General features: G+C 43.1%; 1 protein-coding gene across 1 annotated transcript in view; it reads right to left on the bottom strand.

Annotated features, from left to right (window-relative positions):
* LOC124214556 (uncharacterized) overlaps positions 1-20534 on the bottom strand; it is a 117219-nt gene that overhangs the window by 79677 nt on the left and 17008 nt on the right. The window contains exon 2 of the mRNA XM_046616945.2: positions 14890-14925. Within this exon, the coding sequence (XP_046472901.1) occupies positions 14890-14925 (36 nt within the window). The remainder of the gene's footprint in view (positions 1-14889; positions 14926-20534) is intronic.

Here is a 20534-nt window from a genome sequence, read left to right as displayed (position 1 = left end):
CAAACTCTGAAAGAATTACAAAGTACTGTATCTATGCGCAAACAACTCGAACGATATTTTTAATAAAAGTTATACCAAAGATTGAAAACAACCTTTTAACGTGGATCACTCGCGGTATTTACCGTTAGATTTCTTGCCATCAAAGCACAATCCATGGTTAAAATTAGCACTGAATTATACCAGGGCAAAATTAATCGAAAACTCAAGGTTTCCGGCATCTGGCAGAAATGAACAACTCCGACAGGACGAAACGTTCTCATTTAGTGACTCCCGACGTACACGTCACAAAGCGCAATAGAAGGTTTTCTGCACGTCTCTCTGTAAAGCCTGTGTTCCGAATATCGACTTCTCGTGCAGCCTCTTTGAAGTTGACAATGAGTTCTTCCGAAACACCGGCGAATTATTCTTGAAACGTACTAGGAGTTTTATTAAATCTCAAACTTCTGTCTTTACTTGAGCTGGTACTGATACATCTTACATGGAACATGTTGTACAAATTGGACGGGCCTAAGATTGTACAGCCGAGGAAGAACGTTTGATACTCGGCATACGTCGGACCAAGGCGCCCACAGGCGGCCAAGTATTTAGTTACGATGTAGTAGATTACGTGTTTAGTTGCCTAGTTTAGGAGCGATAACGCGGGATCGAATCGCCGCGCGGGTATTAAGACAACTCTGCGCTCTCTTTGTCGTGAGAGTCATGCGTTTATGCGACACCTGCTCGAAGTACTTCTTTCCGTTGTAAAAATTTTTAAGAATACTTCGTGGGAGATTTTACAGAAATGAAAGAAATTTGTCGAAATATCTTAGATTCAATCGTGAAAGGTTGTGCGTGGTCTACGTGTTTCTCTCACTCTTCTGCAATTACACCTATTGTAATACTTAAGTTTCTCGCATATTTACATGTACGCCAACAGAGGTAAATTCTGACCGATTCGAGGCCAGCCGCCCGTGACCTTTGCTGTACAAGTTGAATAGATAGTTGAAACTGATGACACCGGTGGCCTTGAATCAATAAGAATCCACCTCCGTAGGTAGGGGAAAGGCGAGGAAAGTGGGTGAACCTGAAAATTTTTTAAAATAATTGAATATTTTCGCGAGGTCCACTCGCCCGGAATTCTTCAACATTGCGGTAAACGCTCGTATTCGGTTGGGTTTTCGTTTTTTGGTTATGATCACAAGATTCAACTGTTAAAATCCACCTCGTAATAATATTTATTTAATTTATGTAAGCCCACTTTACCCGCCCTTCCCCTATACCAAGATCCTGTTATGCACATAACAATAATTAGCGAAGTGAAGCATATCTCAGACGAGGAGAAAGAACTATTTTTAGTCAATTTTTTGTTCTACAAACATGTAATGAGTTTAATCACTTAAATTATTCAACACCAATTCCGGATGGGATGTTCCGAAAGACGGTCCAATAATTTTAGTACCCTTCCATCAACCAAAAGTTTGAATAAAAATCAAACGAATTGTACATGATCTTTGGTTTTTTTCTAGCGTGGCTGGGCGCATTATACCACTACAAGCATAAAGTGAACCTGGTGTGGTTGCATACTCGCGTGTGATTTACGAGACCCAAATTTCTTACTACGCGCGGCTATAGGCGGCGCTGTTTTTGCGTTGGAAGGGAAAGGGGTAAGTTTCTTACTAAGGTCACAGGTCGGGCCGACAAGCGTGCATGTGTAACACAAAGTTTCACAAACATTGACAGTGCGTTGGTATAGGTTACGCATGCAGCGAATATGCGGCACAGCGTAGAACATACAGTGTCGAACGAGCCGGGGGGCGGCGTGGCGCACCTGTCCGCATCCTCGACTCACCCCGATGATTTAGAGACCGTATATCAGAAAGCCTTTGGCACCCACCAGTCGGCCGGTTGGTGGCTTTGTTCGACGGTATCGTACGCTGTCTAAGTTCTGAGTGCATAGTTATTCCCTACCCCAATGCAGTTGGCACGTGGATATAGGTAAGTATAAGACGCAACCGCGGGAGGGACGCCGGCGGGAGCTAACGTAAGTAAGCGAGGCGAGTCTGCCCTTTCTGCGATCGCCTAACCGAGGTTTCTTCATCCTGCTTATTGAGACGTCTCTCGACGGACGTCTTGCCTCTACTTTATCACCTGTGCCGATTGCTCTTCCGCACTCCTCCTTATCCATACCCCCGAAAAGTCGTTTCATCTATGCACCATGTATTATATCATCCACCCAGAAATAATGAGCATGAAAAACGCCACACAATGACTCGATCAATATTGGGTTTCACTGCCGAATGATTGTTTGAGTTACACCTGTGTTTACAAGCATGGGTTAAAACCCAATTTTCGACAAGTCATTTGACGATCCTTCAAAAGGAAAACTGCATTTTGAATCTTACTTTTAGCGTCAATGTTCGCCTCGTCGTTTTATGTCCTCTACATGGTCATTTATTCCTTGGGCTGAATGTTAGACTCGGGTGAGAGAGAGCCGCTTTGGCGGGTACCAGGTGGAACGGCCGCGTGAGTCGCACTTGTGTTCAGCAACGAATAAATAACCCTGCACTTATTTTCAATTGACGCCGATGATCCGTACGATCGTAAATACAAAAATTTTCCAATCAAGAGAATTTTTTTGAGTGAATTGAATAACTTTATTGAAGTACAATGTGCTTACGATATCATACGATCCGTTAATTAGGAATCACGTTTTCTGGAGCTTTAACCAGTTCTTTACACTTCCAGCTGTGGCATCAAAGGCAGCTGTAGAAAATGCGGATCGAAAATAACTACAAGTATACCGATTTATGTCAGCTGCAAGAATCGGCGATAATTATTGGCGTGAACTGTAGCGGAGGCGATGAACTGCTCTGAGGAGCCGAAGAGGATGCGATTCTCTGCTTCCTGCCATTGGGAAGAAATGAACGACTGAAGCGAGACACACGCGAGGCTCAAGGGGGCCTATAATTAAGGAAATTCAGGCATATTGTTTTTTGTTTTCTTTTTTTCCAGCATCATTTTTAATGTTTTTCAAAGGTTCAACCAACGGCGCCGCGGCCTGTGGATTTGCGTGTAGTTATTAGATATTCATACACTGCGAAGTATATTGTTAATTAGACCTGCATTCTGTTCAAGATCTGAACAGTGTGATCATGTAGGCGCGCCGGGACTAGGGTAACATTGTCGGGTAACCGGCGAGTTTGTTTTACGACACAACCATTTTTCCTCACGTATGTGTACAATGGGCAATCCGTGTAGTTTTCTGCATCATGTCATGCATGACGTTGAGATGTAAAAATTCGAATTGTAGCTAACTGCTCAACTGACGAATATCACCAATAGCGATAATTACAATTAGCTTCTGATAACTCTGGGTAGAATCAAACGATACGTTAGTGATCACGTTTTTGTATCGCCCAGAGTTTCACTCGTCATGTTCAGATAGGCCTACCACTAAAATAATTGAAAACTACCTGCTTTTGTCCAGAAAGACTCACTTGAATGAAAACGAAGGCATTTCATCGGTCCTTACATCATCCGATCTAACAATCGAACTGCTGGATCTTTTATTTCCTATTTTTAGGCACGTTAGTTTGTAAACGGAGGGCTTTATATATTTGCATTCGCTAATAACGTTGAACTGAGAACTTATTCTAACACCACGTTCGAAATATATTGTCACCAGTAAAGTCGTTTACAAATATTTGTAAAAACGCGGTGGATTTTTGTGAACGTGATAAAAAACGAATCACTCGACTGACTTAGCTGGAATTTAGTTAAACCTTGTCCAGGATCGGTTCGAGGAGGGTGGAGGTTCAAATTTTTGCAAAATTTCTATTCTCGACATTCTTCAACGTAATTCGTTATACTTTGAAATATAACTCCATCTCATTAAAATACGCATAGAGATTTTGTTCTATAATTATCAGTCACATATATCACTGTACAATTCCTTTGTGGGCAGCATTCCAGACGAACTATTGAGCTGTTTATGTTGAAATTCGGTTGGAAATGAAAATGTACAAGTGAACGGCACAGAGACGGTGCACGGCTATACCAAAAAACGAAGTTTTTGGGCCAGATCGCTGGATTTTTTTCAAATTGTTATCGCATATCCTTGTGAATTTTTTCTACACTCTGGAACGTTTGACTATCGTTATAGGTATTCGATCGCATGCAAGTTTGGAGAAAAACTGTAAATGTCGATTTTGTTATATGATGATCAAACTGAGTCTTTGTAGGTCGGAAAATGATGTTGAAATAGAAAAAAAAAATATTTTGGGAAAGATATTCCATTGCGGTGGGGCTGAGTTAACAAGCTCCCTACAAAATTCGGACAACTGGAGTTTTTAAAATTCCTCAAGAGAATAAATGAGAAATGTTTTTATTATATGTATATCTACCCACCCGTCCACCTATCGATCGTTCAATTCGCACACGCGTTAAGTGTATCAAGTTCAGGTTCGAGAAGTACGTTGTAGGTGAATGGGAAGGATTCGCGAGGCTTGGCTTTGAGTTTCACAGTCAGATAGCACTGGATAAAGTTCCCACACGTGAGACCGAGCATCAACACGATAAAACACGTGTAGATAATTACCGACAAGCGCTACGGGCTTGCGATATTAATCACGATTAACTCGATTCAAGACATCCAAGTCTGCTCTACACTTTCTTTCACCTGTGGCGCGGTCGGCACAAGGTAACAGGACCGTGGGCAGGTGTAACTGTGTGTGAGGAGCTGCATCTCACGCACAGGATATTACCGTGCACGTCTTTACGGTAGACGTACAAGATATGCACCATTGAACTCACACCAACGCGCGGACCTTGTAGGTACCCAGATTGCTCCGATCACCGATGTGCTCTCGGACTCGAGGAATGAAGCCGGAGCCAAAGCCGACGAGAAACGAGATGCCTGTATATCCCCCCCCCCTGACTCTCTCTCTCTTTCTGGCTTATTCTTTCGGGCTCGTAATTGGGTAAATTCGACCTCTCTCGTCGAAAGTTACGGTATAAATCAAACGCACCCGCGCGGAATACCAGACTCCGTGTACCGCATCTCGTGATCGGTCATTTGTATTGGTATGGATTTTGGGATGAGAAACGTTTCAATCATCCCGCTAAACAAACACTCGCGCGTACTACAAAGTCCATCATCTGCACTTGTACAAGCCCAATGAACAATGGGCGCACACAGGCTTACTTGTTTGGTCCGTCCTGTAATTAGAATCAGTGACTGTCGTCAGCAGGTGTAATTGAAATCGGTACCTCTGAACTTGTAAGGTGTACCTGACTAATTTAACTTGCGTCTGTCATCCTGATCCATACCCAAGACTCAACTTTTTGTTAATGTGATAAATGTTAACTTGATATTCAACCAACCAGGTTCCGAATTTTTCAACCAGTATCGAAAAAATGGATTATTTCAACCTAACGTATCTGTAACTCAACTGGATTAAAAGCTAAAATATACGCCTCTTATCCAGTGTAAATGCCCCAATATTGAAACTGCTAAATTCTCCTTCGGTTTTTAACTTTTGTACCCCATTAAGTAACGGTCATATGCGGTACTTGGATAGGCGAGTGGAATTTTCGAAGTTAATCGTATTACCATATAGCAGCGTGACTTCGAGGTTGGCCGAAGCGAGAGGAGCTTCTCATCTGAATAAATATCGTATTATAATTAAAGGAATCGGTTGGGTCATAAATCAATGGAGTTCGGTTTATATATCAGTTGCACCTATAATATAGTCCAACTCCTGGACTGCACCATGGGGGGTCTTTCCTCCTATGCTAATGGCACCCTCTCACGAAGAACCCCCCTCCCCCCTACTCTCACTCCCTCTCTATCTCTATCTCGCGGTATGGCCGGCTCTCTTATTTCAAACTTGACCCCCTCGCTGCCTTGGCTTCCCCGTGGTCATAATCTTCCTATGATCTCGCCGCTCTCAGGACAGCTTATCAATTTGTTACGATTAAAGTTTGTTGAATCAAATGAAAGGGTAATAAACATTGGGGTGGAGTGCCAGTCAATGCCCCTTTATGCTTCCAAATGGCGAGCCACCGCCGGCATTACCACAATGTTAACCTGCAATTTTCATGTACTACACGAGCACTTCTTATCTCCTGCAAAATGGTGAGCACATAGGGTTCAGAAGCTGGGCAACTTTTTATTCGTCAGTGCCACCCCAATTGACATCGGCACTGTATGTCGCACGATGCACGAACTTTGCATGACTCAAATCTATTCATCACGTTAGGTGTATTACAGGTATACCCGTTCTAATCTGTCTCAAGCATCCCTCGCCCTTCCTTCTTTTTATTTTCTTCTCATTCTGACCCACTTTCAGCACCAACACTACGTCAGTGCCCATAAGTGCCAGTCCCTCAGGCGATTTAATCTAATTTGTATACTCCTTTGTTGAGAGCCTGCCATCTTACCTACACTCATACATCTGTACCCACGGCTGTGATTCACCCGACATACTGATTGTCACCACGAAGAACAATATAACGGTGAAGAGGATGGAGACATGCAAGCTTCTAATCGTGCAGTTGGCGTTCAATATATAAATCCTGTTCTCAAAATATGTATTGTGCAAAACTATAAGATTCAAAGTAATACGACATTGACAGTTTATTGATATTGAAATACAAGAATGAAACTTTTTATATCCAGCGTACGTAAAGTAATTGTATACAGGTTCGTCGAAATGTTACAAGATTAATGATGCAGATCACTTGGGTAATGATGGTTTGTAAAAAGCCCACCACACTAGAACTCGATACAGCTTACCTAAGAAGAGATCGTAATAGCAATAGATCGATGGGAGGTGAAATACTTGATAAACAGAGGATCATGCAGAAGCCTAACCATAAGTCAGTCAGCGATCCAAATTCCCAATGCACAACCAGCTGGCTCGTTATCGATTCTAGATATTTTCACGTGCATTTGATGAACACGACTGATTTTCAATCGAACATGGAAACTCGTTGACGTGAGAACTTCGGTTTTCTATATGAAACATAGCCATTGAAAAGGAACAAAATCAGAATCTAACTCAAAGGGCACTCAAGATTCAGCCTTTGTTTTGACGCTGTACGGCAAATTAGAGCTTGAAGGTTCAACCATTGAAGGTTACAGAATAGGGTAGTCACCCGCACAGCAGTGTTGGTGCAGGAGCAGGAAACGAAAAGTGGAGGGTACCGCATGGGTATAACTACACGAATATATTTTATCTTATTTTTTCTAGCCGTTCAGAGAATCAATTAAAATTTTGGTCCGGTTGTTGGCAAAACGAGGGAATAATGATAGAGTTGAATGACGTGTGGTCAGGATTTCGGGATTTATTATTATTATTATTATTTATGCCCTCGCTGCAGGCCGCTGTTGGGTACCAGGGCCGCACGGTCATGGACTGTATCGCAGGGCCGGTGATCCACTGACTTTCGATCCCTTCGCCTGTCTAACTTCGAAGCAATTTTTGTGCGAATGATGAGTTCCGGCAACGAATTCTGATCGAAAACTCTCTGGGACTTGTTTACGGCGGTATTGTTTGTGCCAAAGGCGAAAGGAAAAAAGAATAATAATAAGTTAACAAGGAAGAAGAATACTTGCATATTAGAGGTATCTCGAACAAGTATTATATAGACATGCCTTGCTTAAATGCATTAAGCATTTTCGTATTCATCCCTTAATCGCAGACTGAAATCTATAAGTCACGCGGAAGTGTGACAAAAATTAAGTTGAGAGCCAAGGACGGGCAGGACGACTCGGAAGCGGGGGGAAGTTTGGAATTCATCCTACGAATATACCATGGAACGTTTGTTCGTTCCAGTCGAGACTGGAAGCGGCTGATCGACCAGGCAATATTTAATTACAGATAATTACTGGTTATAATCTGCGGCAGATCGGCGGCCTGCCGTTTAATTGATTGGCTTTACGGTCTGATTTGTGGATCTCTTGTTCGGAAGATCGGTATCCATTCCAATGATGCTTATTATCCGTGGTGTAGAGCACACATTGCCGATCCTGTATCATTATTCGTATTATATATTTATTACGCAATCCACCCACTAAGCCTTGATGAACCTCGCCCGGCTCATTGTCAGTGAGTTCCCTGCCGAAGATGACTCGCGTAGATTAAAGCTTAGCTAACGTCAGCCTACCAATGTCTCTCAACTCATCTGACCACCTATAGTTGCGTCTGCGACATATGTTACAGACATTCCTAGAATCTACACACGTACGCCGGTACCAAAACATGGAATTATCTCTTAGTTCTCGTGGTCAATCGTCTCCATTACTTGACCAGTGCCAGGAATCCTTCAAACCCTAGTCACACAGGGAAACAAGTAGAGACAAGGATTATTCCTAATGATTCCGATTTTTAGGACAATTCAAAGAGTTCTGTTCATCGTCATCACATGCAGTATAGCTGAGAAACTGCTGATTTCCAACGTCTGTGTCAACGTAATCCGTACTTCAGTGTGATCGCAAAAGCTACCGGTCTGTATCAGCGCAAGTAGAGATGCTGTTCTACAATTTGATTTTGGTACTCCTAAGACTGAAATTAATTTTGTGTTAGTTTAGAGGTAATTTATTAATGGCGGCAATGATTGGACTTGATGCCGAAGCATCAAGGCTTGCGAGTTTTTTACGCATAAGCGATTTTGGAGCTTGGATCAAGAAACGTTTTAAATCTCCTAGTGAAACCTCTGAAATTGGAGCTGTGCACTTGGACTTGATCAGCCACACTGGAGATGATTGTTTCGCTCTGCGCACGTACGCGTCGAGCATGCAGATCCAACACGAAATATTACTAATGGCTGTTTACCGGATGATTGCGCCAAGTAATGGGTTATGCTACTGCGGTTCCCCGAGACCGCAGCGCCCTTTAGTAGGGAATAAACATATCTTACGATGGTCAAGTTACCGAGTGGAGTATGATTAGCTGGAGCACAGAATCGTAGAACTTGTTAAGATTGCACGTGTCTGATGCACCGATCAAAATTTTTACTGCGTTCCAAAGACGAGAAAAAATTAGCACCAAGTGAATCATCGTGAAACGTTCGACCTGAACATAGGACAGAGTTACCAGGGTTCACGCGAGTATTATATTCAACAGTGCATCATACGCTCGGACAAAAAATAACGATCTGTAATCAGTGCTAGCGTACAGCTCTCACAAAAAACGTACGGGATAGGTATACTTTAGAAAGTTATTGGCCATCTCGAAATGAAGTCTGAAGTTGTCGACGCGTGGCACAAAGCGGAATTGCTCATTACCTCGTCTATGGAAACAGGCAGGTCAAATAATGATCGTTGGAAATTTGACAGATACAGTTTTTCTAGTTCAACCCGTAGAAATCAAATTTTTTTTTCATTTCAAAGAATCGTGGGTGATTTTCAAAAATTTTTTTCAACGGTTAAACAAAATTTATGGTGTTCATTGTTGAAACCTCCATCCTTGCGTGAATTCAAACGACCTTTTGATGGGAGCATATCTGCCAGACGATCCAAATGCAAGCAATTAAGTTTCACGGAATGAAGTATACGAATGCACTTTGTGGCTGTACATTCTAGTGGCTGAAAAATAATTCATCTCAAGTTCCAGAGCTCGTAGTTGACCTAATCGAATTTGAATTATCATAATGAAGCTTTGGAGTGGGTGCCGTAGGTTGGCGGCATGAAGTAGCGTCCATTAGTAGCGTCCGTCGTGAAACAAGGTTATGCTAGATATCCAATCCAACTCAGCGGACATGGACGGCGCGTGCAGAGTCATCATTCGTGGAGATACAAAGACAACGCCGCCACGACCCAAGGTAGCTCGACGAGAAAGCCGCGGCCAGGTGGAGCAAAAAACTCGGTATGCTAAATGACAGGTAGATACAGATAGGTTCGTATTCGTGCGTACAGGTCTAAAAACTTACATATACACAACTGACTTGGACGCAGACGTAGAAGGTGTACTAAAATGTCATATTCCTCATGGACAAGGCTCCTCCACAATTAATAATTGCCTACAAAGGAGGAAAATAATCGCAATAAGTATATTTCCATCCTCTAAAATTATTCGATGACTGTTTCACGACTTTTAGCGACAGTGTCTGGGTCTGGAGGTGAGGTTCTTTTCTTTTCCCGTTCTTTTCGGCAGGAAAAAAATTTTTTCAAAAAAATCGTCAAAAGTAGAATAATAATATTCTGAAACTCACTATTAAAAATTTCGACAGTAGAATTTCATTGATTTTTGAAAATTTACGAAAATCGGAGTCGGGGCCGAGAAGGCGGCGTAACATGATGTCAAAATCCTCACCCCACTACATCACAGACACAATTATTAATTTGAAATTCACTCGTAATATCCTTAAATCACCCAGGCCAATACGGAGTATACGGGAACGGGGATTAAATTCCGTATAATAGGAATTTTCTTCCTTTCCTCGTTGCTTAATCTCACCAACCACGATTGCGTGTTTTTGAAAATGTTTGTATCCCCTCGTTTCGTCAATATCCTTCTTCCGTTCGGTAGAAAGTTAGTGAGGGAATCCAGCTGCATCTACGTGTTAGTTGCCGGTGCCGGCAGATCATGTATATTATAATCAATTATTTTATTTTCTTGCGTTTCTTACAACATTTGATCAAGATTATTGGTAGGTACGGGTGTAGTCTTTCACGAGCTCATGTGCAGGGAGGGACGAAAAATAAAGACAGACGGATTCCCTTTTATCAATTGCATAACTCCCGCATGAATGATAGTCGGGAATAGACGAGAAGAAAAAAGACGTCGCTGCCGTCTCAACGTCCAGAAACGATTCTCCGTAAAGAATATTCGTGAATTCTAAGGCAGAGGAATTCTAGAAGTAAAGATCCCTCTGCTGCATTAAAAAACACTTTCGGGTCCTCCCTCCACTTGCCCCTATATCCCCCGACACCCCTCACAATCCTCCGAAGGGCGACCAGGAACAAGAGATCGAATCACTATTTACACCCGTGAAAATGAAATGGCTTCATCCGTCTTATCGGGTCTAATCTCGCCTGGAGTTTCTTACGCTAATGTCGAAAATGTGTCGTCGCGTTTAGCTACCTGATATCTTGGCAGCCACCCTACTATCCTTTCTCTCTCTCTCTCTCTCTCTCTCTCTCTCTCTCTCTCTCTCTCTCTCTCTCTCTCTCTCTCTCTCTCTCTCTCTCTCTCTCTCTCTCTCTCTCTCTCTCTCTCTCCGTCACTTCCTTGGAACCGTGTGTCTAGGTATGCGATTCCGTGTCTGTCGGCCCGGTGATTCACCCTGCATGCGAGAAGGGTGGTAATGGTGCCATCCGGGTAGTCGAAGGACCATTAAGTCCTACCTGGGCCCCGTCCTAGGATTTTTTTTCGGTGATGAAACGGGTGCAAGGGAGAAGAACGGACGAGAAGAAGGAGGGTGAAACTGAAAAGAAAATGAAATAAAATGGAGAAATGGACGGAGTTATAAGGGCACGCAAAAAATTCTACGGGTTCGTTCCCTGTCCGGCAAACTGCATTCAAATAACTCCATAGATCCTCAGATCCTTCCCTTCACACTTTGTAGTGGTAGGTAGATGCACCCACACACGCACTCGCGTCTACCTGCGCTGCTGCCGACCGTGTGAAGCTGGGAACGTTTTGCTTTACAAGCGCGCTGTTGACTCGAAGACGCCTCGATGAAATCTCAAGACCAATTGCGCAAATCATTTCTTTGGTAAGGTGAACGAATAATGGAAAATAATTCGGGCATTGTGCCGTGGCTAGAAATAGAGGCAGAATCCAACTGCTGCGTTTAAGTTCGCGGGGATATTTTTGTCGGCTTAACTTTTACGCTCGTCTCATTATCTATGCAGGCATTCGAGAAAAGCTCAGAGTTGCGACAGAGTCAGGATTCACGAGTAATGCCAAGTTTCGCGACTCGGACGGCAAATAATTGGAAACCAAACCCCGGGGAGCTCAACTTGCTATAAAACCATGACCGGATATTCTTCAGAACGGAAGACTGGACCGCTCGAAACAAATCGCGTACTATAATAAGATTTCGGTAAGCTTTAATTTCTGAAAATACTCGGATTATATTTACCGCTACCGCGCAGATTCACGTCCGTAAGTCCATATGCAAAGTCACGACAAGGTCGCCGCTCGTGGTAAAGACGAGAAGGTATGCCTGCGGTACCTTGTGGAGGGATCCTCGCCTTGGCGGTGGCGAGGAACGTGGGGAACGGGGGGCCCGAGGGCCTCGGGCGAGGTCATCCGGCACCCTCGCCCCCGCGCACCCTGATTACCCGTGCCGGGGGCGGGACTCGTCGTAATGAGCGTCAAAGTGGCGCTCAACTCCGCAAGGAATGATCAGAGTGCCCCGGGGCGATACCTGTAGCCCCGGGTATGGGTATCTGTCTCTCGGCGAGCGTTGCCGTTGCCGGTACGGCTTTCACTTTTACGTCCCACCTTTCATCTCCGCTATCACGGTGACTAACTACATCACGCTTCGAGGTACCGATAATCCGCTTTACACGAAGGATTTGCTGGTACATTTTTAATCGAGCTGTAATTACTTCGTCGAATTCATAGACAAAATTATCTATTCAAATAAAAATATTTTGTCGACTCGCTTACATGGAGTGTGAGCTTCCTGGTGGAAAAAAAATATGATTTTTTACGATAATTTCGACAAATTTTCGGGAGTATGGGACGCGGTATAAAATTTTGCGGGTTTTCATAAATGGTTGTAGAATGGTCTGCTCTTTCGCAATCGATTTTCGAGCATCAACCCTTGAAATAAATACGATTTGTTTGGAGAATATCATACAATTCCGGGTTCAGATAAACAGTTAATGTCCAATACTCTTCACATGACTCATACCAGGTGAGTTTAAACATATACGACATGTTTTTCACGAAAATCCTTAAGGATCATACGGAAAAGATACGTGAGAGGTTGTTGAATGCAGACCCATTATTTACTAGGTACTAAAATTGTCTTCGGTAAGTTTTCCTTAAATGATAAATGTGACATCTAGCGGTGGTTCATGAATAGTATTTCATGATTTCACGTAAATATTCGTAATATTGTATGGATTCACAGCTGATAATTGGTATTTTTCCTTAAAATTCTATGTGGACAACAATTTCATCATTCGCAAGTTGTAGCATTTCTCAGTACTTGTATAAAAACTCTTTGCAGTTGTTGCGACTATCTACCTAAAACTGCAACTATTTCTGGTAAATTATAGATTTTCATATGAATTTGTGCCATTCTGCAAGAGCTCGTGGAATTTTATTTTACATTCTTACGGCGAGAGGAGTTCTTCATTTCTGCTATGAAAAACTGCTTCACAGAATGCTGCGCTATGTTTTGTTTACATTACTTACCAGGCACACAGGCTCATTTCACGCGGCTTTGGAACAGCCACGAGACCCTAAAGGAAATATTCTTGCCGTACCATTAGTTGAACTCGTACTACAAATTATGCACGTATACTATATGTCATTCTACTTACTCGCATAGATACGGTTTTGTAATTATACTTGAAAAAGTCGAAATTATTGGTATCCTGAATTCCTTGACGATGGTCTCGAACCTTGCCGTAACGTAAATCGAAATGATGCACTTATTTATTCGCCGAAACTGCCGGTAAAATATCCAGGATTTTCACTCTCGAATAGCATAAGAATCAAGGAACTACACAGCAATGCGACAGTAATCAAACGTCTGGTGGCAGCCTTCGTTTGTGTCATAAAATACTTCGAAACTTGCTGAGATTCTGAGCTGCGTTGACGTTTCACGATTCGTGCGGGTATTTCGCTAGGTTAAGAGTCATCAAGGGTACGAAATGCTCGGCAAGGCCGCCTCGGCATGCCCGAAGATGTCCTCGATGACGGGGGCGAGGGTTGTCAGGTCGGGGGCGTGACCAACGACGAGGGGAATAGGAAAGCAGGCTGTTCACTGTCTGTCCTGTCGGCAGGCAGCAAGGCCCTCGGCATGATTGAACGATGTTATTTTAAGTTTTCCGCCGAGGGTTGCGGTGCTCCCGTCTTGCCCTAATCGGCTGTCGACTGTCGAGGATTCCCAACCCTCTTGCACCCGCTTGCCGAGCAACTAGATTCACGCCTCGGAGGATTCCTGTCCCTTGAGGGGAGGGGTCACGGGGGGTCGGAGAGAGGGAGGGAGAGGAACGAGGACTAGATTCAAAACGATTTGGATCAGTTCGAGACGGTGGAGAAGGGCGGAACCTGTTGATCCCCGTCACTGCAGGTCATGTCCCGTCGTCAGGGGGCTTGAACTTGAGGTATCAACGAGAACGAACACTCGCGCCACGGATACGTGCACTCTTAACAAAATGCTGTGGTGGGAACAGATCTGCAGTAGACGAATGTAAATTTTCAAATCAAAGCGACAACCCCCGACCATCCCACAATGGATTGCAAATGCACTTCACACATTCTAGCTCGGTTGGACGCGAAGTGAAAAGCGAGTGAGATAACTGTGTCTGGGGTTAATACACATGATGCGTCGTAGCTTTTGATTCGTTTTAAAAATCACCAGAACCCAAACTGACATGACCGACCGCACATCCTCTGACAATAAGATTCGACCGGCGCTTGGTTTTACTCAACGGGGTCAATTCACATTGGATGAAAGTGTAACAATGTTAGGCATTTCAATGTTACCCGATTTTTTAACGATTTCTTTTTAAAAACGCACAATCTTATCCCAAGCCAGCAACGCGTCTAGTCAGAAAATCATGCCGGTGCATGTTGCTGGAATATTGCCAGCTACGATCATTGAAAGCATGTGAAACTTTCGATGACGGTCATATTATGCACGTCGTTGATCTCTTTTTGCACCTCGGATGAGAATAAAATTCTTCCAAGAAGTTTAATCACCGTGAAATAAACTCACCGTAGGGCCTTTCCAGCATCGGGTCACCGCACGGGTCTACAACAGAGAAAAAGACGCAAATGAGTGACAAGAATAAATAGTGGATGGGATTTTAGGACGGCCGATGACACCCGACACCCGGCTGTCGACGCACGGAAACGCAGCGCGACCGAGTCAGCCTGCTAATTGGCTCATTAGCTAGCTGCTATACGCGCACGGTACTTGCGCCCTGCCTAGAGGTATAGTTATAATTATGCACCTCTCCGTGCGCGGCTTTTTCTTCTCGCTGGGCTATATTTCTCGCATGGACAATGTTTCAGTTTCCTTGATTCTCTTCGTTACAACAAGTTCGTACATATCCGTTTTGTTTTGCGCTCCATCCCCGGCAACGACGAGTCGGAAGCTGAAACTCGAGATGATAGACGGGACCGCCAGCGACTCATATTATCTGGGACGGAATCGTCCTTTCGCATGACGAGTCTATCTTTCCGATTGTATGGGCAGTATAAACAGCCCTGGGTCGAGTAAGCTTTACGTGCGAGCTGGCTATTATGATTATTATACTTACTCGAGGCTTGTCACGCCTCGCTAATTAACATTCAGTCATCTCCCGTACACCTTGGGTTCGGCACAAGGAGTCGTTTAATATTTATTATATATCGTTTGCTCCCCCTGCTGGCCTGTAGCTGCAACGCGGCATATAGTATGTGTACCCAGTATTCTATCCTCAATTAGAATTCTTCGGACACGATACACTTGCCGATTCATGGAAAATATTACAATATAACAGACCGGTGGCAGTGGGTAGGAGGTGGGTAGGAGGTGGATCGGATCGCCGAAGACTCACGGGCAACCAGTAGAGAACCGTAAACGTTGTAGGTAAACAGCTTGAGCGATCCCTGGTCCAGATAATCCCCTTAGAGCTTGCAAGAAAAACCAACGCTGCAAATTTCTCCAATTTCGGTAGCATAAGAGTAAAGGTGTTCCGCTTTTTTTTTTCATTCCGCTCCAGGCAATGGGAATGGTACAGAAATGCAATGAAAGAAAAATAGATTTAAAAAAAAAACGGACTCTGATTGTAATTAAATTGTTGGGAGATTTGAGCTAATCGGATCGGCGAATTCGATGGTACATTAAAATTTCTTGGAATAAGTTGATAATCGCGATTGAAAGAGTAGAAACAACGACTATGGACACAGCCTATAGCCATTGCGATATATTGACCCCCCCCCCCCCCCTCCCCCTGCCCCTCATTTATAATCGTTACAACTTAACCATTACTAGATCGCGATGTGACGATTACGAACGCGCAAGGATCGTATCGAAACGGTTCCATTGTTTGTTCTTAATTAGCTATACAACTGATGTATACGAAGGATTATTTATACACGCGCTTAGTGAACCGAGAACAATGTCTCGATGTCTGAACAAAATTATCCTGTCCTCTGTCAGGGTACGGTATACGTGGTTACGTGGAACCTGTATCCAATCCTACGAACCTGACAGTAATTAACGTTTACGGTGATCACGGAGAGTTTCAGTTCCGTAGCGTCAAGTTTCGTTCCGGCCTCACCGATGCATCTTCGCAGGCGTTGCACCCAAAGCAATGCTACCTCCAAGTATATATTTTCGATTATTTCGCACAGATCTTTGAAAATCTTGATTCAACATCCTGCGCTTCTTGAGGCTTTGCAAACAAATCGTGAGCCGACGAATGCCACACCAAATCTTTGGAATATATAAAGCTCTGACTATTACAATAAGCTCGTATTCGAGGACTATTTTTCGAGTTCTTGTATAACTTGAATTCCTGAATCCAGACCAAGCGAATCTGCATCGTTTTGTAGTGACTGCACGTTGTCGTGAATAAATGACAAACAAATCAAGTATAATACAGTTTTCATCATACATTTGCCCCGTTATCTACGATCCGGCTCGAACCCAGTTTCGCGGAATAAGTTGCATATAGAATGTTGACGCGCACAGACACTAATCATTTAAGGGACCTTTCAAAGTGATACACGGATCTGACCGATCCAGGTCGTGAGTTTTTTCTTCCGCGTGGTTTGATATTAATGAATCAGTCAAGCGGTACGTAACCCAATTTTTTAGTGCGGCCGGACGGCGCGTATACATTTGATAACAGAAGAGAGTCACGAAAGACTCGTTACCAATGCCCGCACTCTGATTATCCAATTTTGCCAACTCATCCCGCGGCCCTCGAGGATCGGCACAACCACAGTCACAGATATACGCAGGTTATAGAGATAATGCGTCGTGCGGCACCTTGTCTCGCAGTCATCTATATACTTATATTGACTGACGATGATCGGACTTATTAAACGAGAGTCACTGTAGTCTTAAAGTTCGATCAAAGGATTCAAGTCTCGAAATCTCTGTGACTCGGTACAAATAGTCAATCGTATTTATACTAGTATGCAATTAGCGATCGTTTGTCGCGGTTTTCAGCTCTGCGTTGCGGAGCCGTTGATTCACAAATAAGAGAATACAACAACGTACTTTATACGCGTGTCACGAAGCGATTACCACTTTTTCTTAATTTTGACAAGTTGTCACGTTGTGAATATTTCGGAGCTTCAACGGGTGAATGAAAGTCTATTGACTCTGATGATTGAAAAAATTATTATCGTTATTGACAAGGAACGAGAGCAAGTCTTCTGTAGGATACAAATTATGGTGAAATATGAAAAATAATGACCTTTGGATTAATTGTAGTTACTTGCCCGAAACATTTGTACGAATTTCTGTATCGTGAAATATTTTCCATACAGTTTCAAAACTTTATAAAGAAAAATAAAAACATCCGAGTTATACAAGTACTAACTACTGAACCAGCGTCTCACAATGAAGGGTCAGAGGGGATACAACTTGTACGGTCTAAAATCATACCTATTTTGAGGAGATTTGTTTAAAGAAAATGAAAAAACTCAGAACAATTTGAGGGCTTTATTATTTATTGTTACAAGATTATTTTAGAATTTTGTCATTGAAATTAATACCACAATGGCGGCATGGTTCATATAAGTAGCGAATGACTCCGAATTCGAGTGCTTTTGCAATGGTGCATCTCACATCACTGTCCAATTTCTAACAGATCAAAATTTTTTTTTTCATTTCAAAACACCTTTTCGGGTTCGAGCTCGTAGCACAAATGTCAAAAAACTAATTTTTTTCAAACATATACGATTATGAACAGAAAATTTTAATTTCCAACCAAAGTTTGTTAAAAAAAAATGGTATGAAAAAAGTGTAATTTATCGAAGTATCTGCGCCACCGCATTGAAAACGTTGTCGTTCGCTACTTATATACTCCACGCCGCCATTTTGTAATTAATTTGCTTGAAAAAAATTCAAAAATTTTCTTTAAACTATAAATAATAGGGCCCTCAAACTGAAATTGCTCCAAGTGTTTCCATTATCTTTAAACAAATTCGAAAAATTGGTGTGATTTTAGACCGTTCAAGCTAGACCCCTCCCCCCATTAAGCACACATATAATATACCGGTGATTACAAAAATTTTCCGAGCTTTCGAGTCTTTTTGACCCTCTGCGCTTTTCTGAAGACCGAGTTAAAGATATGTGGGCTACGGATAGGCTTGGAGGTAGAAGGCCTACAAGTGCAGTGCGAGAAATCGTTCGTTTCGTGGCAGCTGTGCCTAGAGCGGGTCAGGATGCCGCGATGCCGGGCCGGATGGAAGGACGCACATGTGAGTCGCGGGGTAGGCAGCAAGACTGTTTCGCGTGCAAGACACGGCCCTTAGGGTCACTCGCGGCGTGGCGCGGGATGCCATCCTCCCTCCACACACGCGCAACGGTCGGCTTGCATTTATACTCCAACATGTCGGAGGTACAGATGCTGGCGGGAAACGGGATGGGAATCCGTGACGTGGGAGTGTGTGGGTCTACACCTGTTGTCGTTCACACCTGCGTGGGCAGCCGAGTCAACTTTTGCGGGACTACCGGTAAAAAAGGGAGATTATAATAAGTTGAATCGGGCATTACGCGTTAGTAGCAGCAGGGAGACCCTGCTGTTTCGGGAAGAAAGGGAAATGGAACGTCAGTATCATCAATGGGAAGCTGGCTAATTTCTTGCCTATCCCCATCACGACAAATTATTTAGAAAAGTCACGGTAGGGTTAAAGGTTAGTCAAACAGAGCCCATGTGGACATAAATTAATTAATTAATGGAAATGTGGTACATATAATTGTATGACAATACGATGCGGCAAGCTGCTCGAGACAATTAAATGAGACGACGCGGCGTGCGTGCGAATATTTCGCCCAGCTTCCACGTTCCGAGTATCGCTTCCTGGCCCCGAGGCCTAATACAGACGCCGACGATGATGGATTACTCCCACCAGGTGTTGGGATGGCGCGAGGGACGAGACTGGATAGTTTCACACTTTGTCGTAGCGATTAATCGCCTGCGCCAGCAAACAGGCGACGGGAAGTATTTTACATGTTGATATTTCGATTGCTTCTCTCTCCCTTATTGTTATTATTGTTGTTGTTGTTGTTGTTGTTGTTGTTGTTGTTGTTGTTGTTGTTGTTGTTGTTGTTTTTGTTGTTGTTGTTGTTGTTGTTGTTGTTGTTGTTGTTGTTGTTGTTGTTGTTGTTGTTGTTGTTGTTGTTGTTTTTGTTGTTGTTGTTGTTATCATTGTCATTATTATCATTATTATTGTCATTATTATAATTACTATTATTTTCATTATTATGTATGTTACTATTATCTTTGTATTGCTCAAATTTTCTCATGATCTTCTCTGCTCTCTATATCTCCTTTATTCTCTTTTCTATATTTACTCAATTTTCTCTGTAAATTAGGGTAGTTAGTTATTAAGATATCTGATCGTGTATACCGTTGCTCATTTATACCCAAGGGTCTCCGCCCTAGTATAATAAATAAATGTTCTACTCTATTCTATTCCCTCTCTCCATCTCTCTCGCTTTCTATCTCTCGCTCTCGCACTTCCCCTCCCTGCCTACCTCGCTCCTTCATATATTCCTGTTTAAATTCAACCGAATCCTTCACCAGATGTGAGTAATTCTTTGTACATAGTAGTCATCGAGCGTTCTTCTTTACTACAAGTCTATGTGATGAAACCGTGTGTGCCAGAGAGGGCGCATTATGTTCTTACCTTTCTCTGTACACATGACTGTTGTCCTTAGGGGATGCTTATTCCATGATGTCTGATAAACGCTTCTCTCTCTTCCTCTCCCTCTCCCTCTACGCACTCCTAGCTGTAGTCACTTACCCTTTATAACTATCCTTACTAATGCTGAGAATTAGTCCTAAGTTCTTTCTGTACCTAGCTTCTAAGTTCGTCCAATATTGCGATGGATTATAATAATTTCCTATTCTACTCTCCCTCTCTCTTTCGCTCTCTCTCTCTCTCTCTCTCTCTCTCTCTCTCTCTCTCTCTCTCTCTCTCTCTCTCTCTCTCTCTCTCTCTCTCTTTCTGTTCTCTAATAATTTCTAAATTTATTCATTTTCATAGCGATCTCCTTTAAATCCAATTCATTCGTTGTTTGTGTAATGCAATACGTCCGTTGCTGTATTTTAGAGAATGGCGCGTGGTTTTAATTGGCCGAGGAGGAACGTTAGAGCTCATCTGTCATGAGGAGGGCTTCCGGCACCTACCGAG

This window comes from Neodiprion pinetum, chromosome 3, assembly GCF_021155775.2.
Source record: "Neodiprion pinetum isolate iyNeoPine1 chromosome 3, iyNeoPine1.2, whole genome shotgun sequence".
NCBI classification, from domain to species: domain Eukaryota; kingdom Metazoa; phylum Arthropoda; class Insecta; order Hymenoptera; family Diprionidae; genus Neodiprion; species Neodiprion pinetum.
This window is presented reverse-complemented; position numbering and strand designations above follow the sequence as displayed.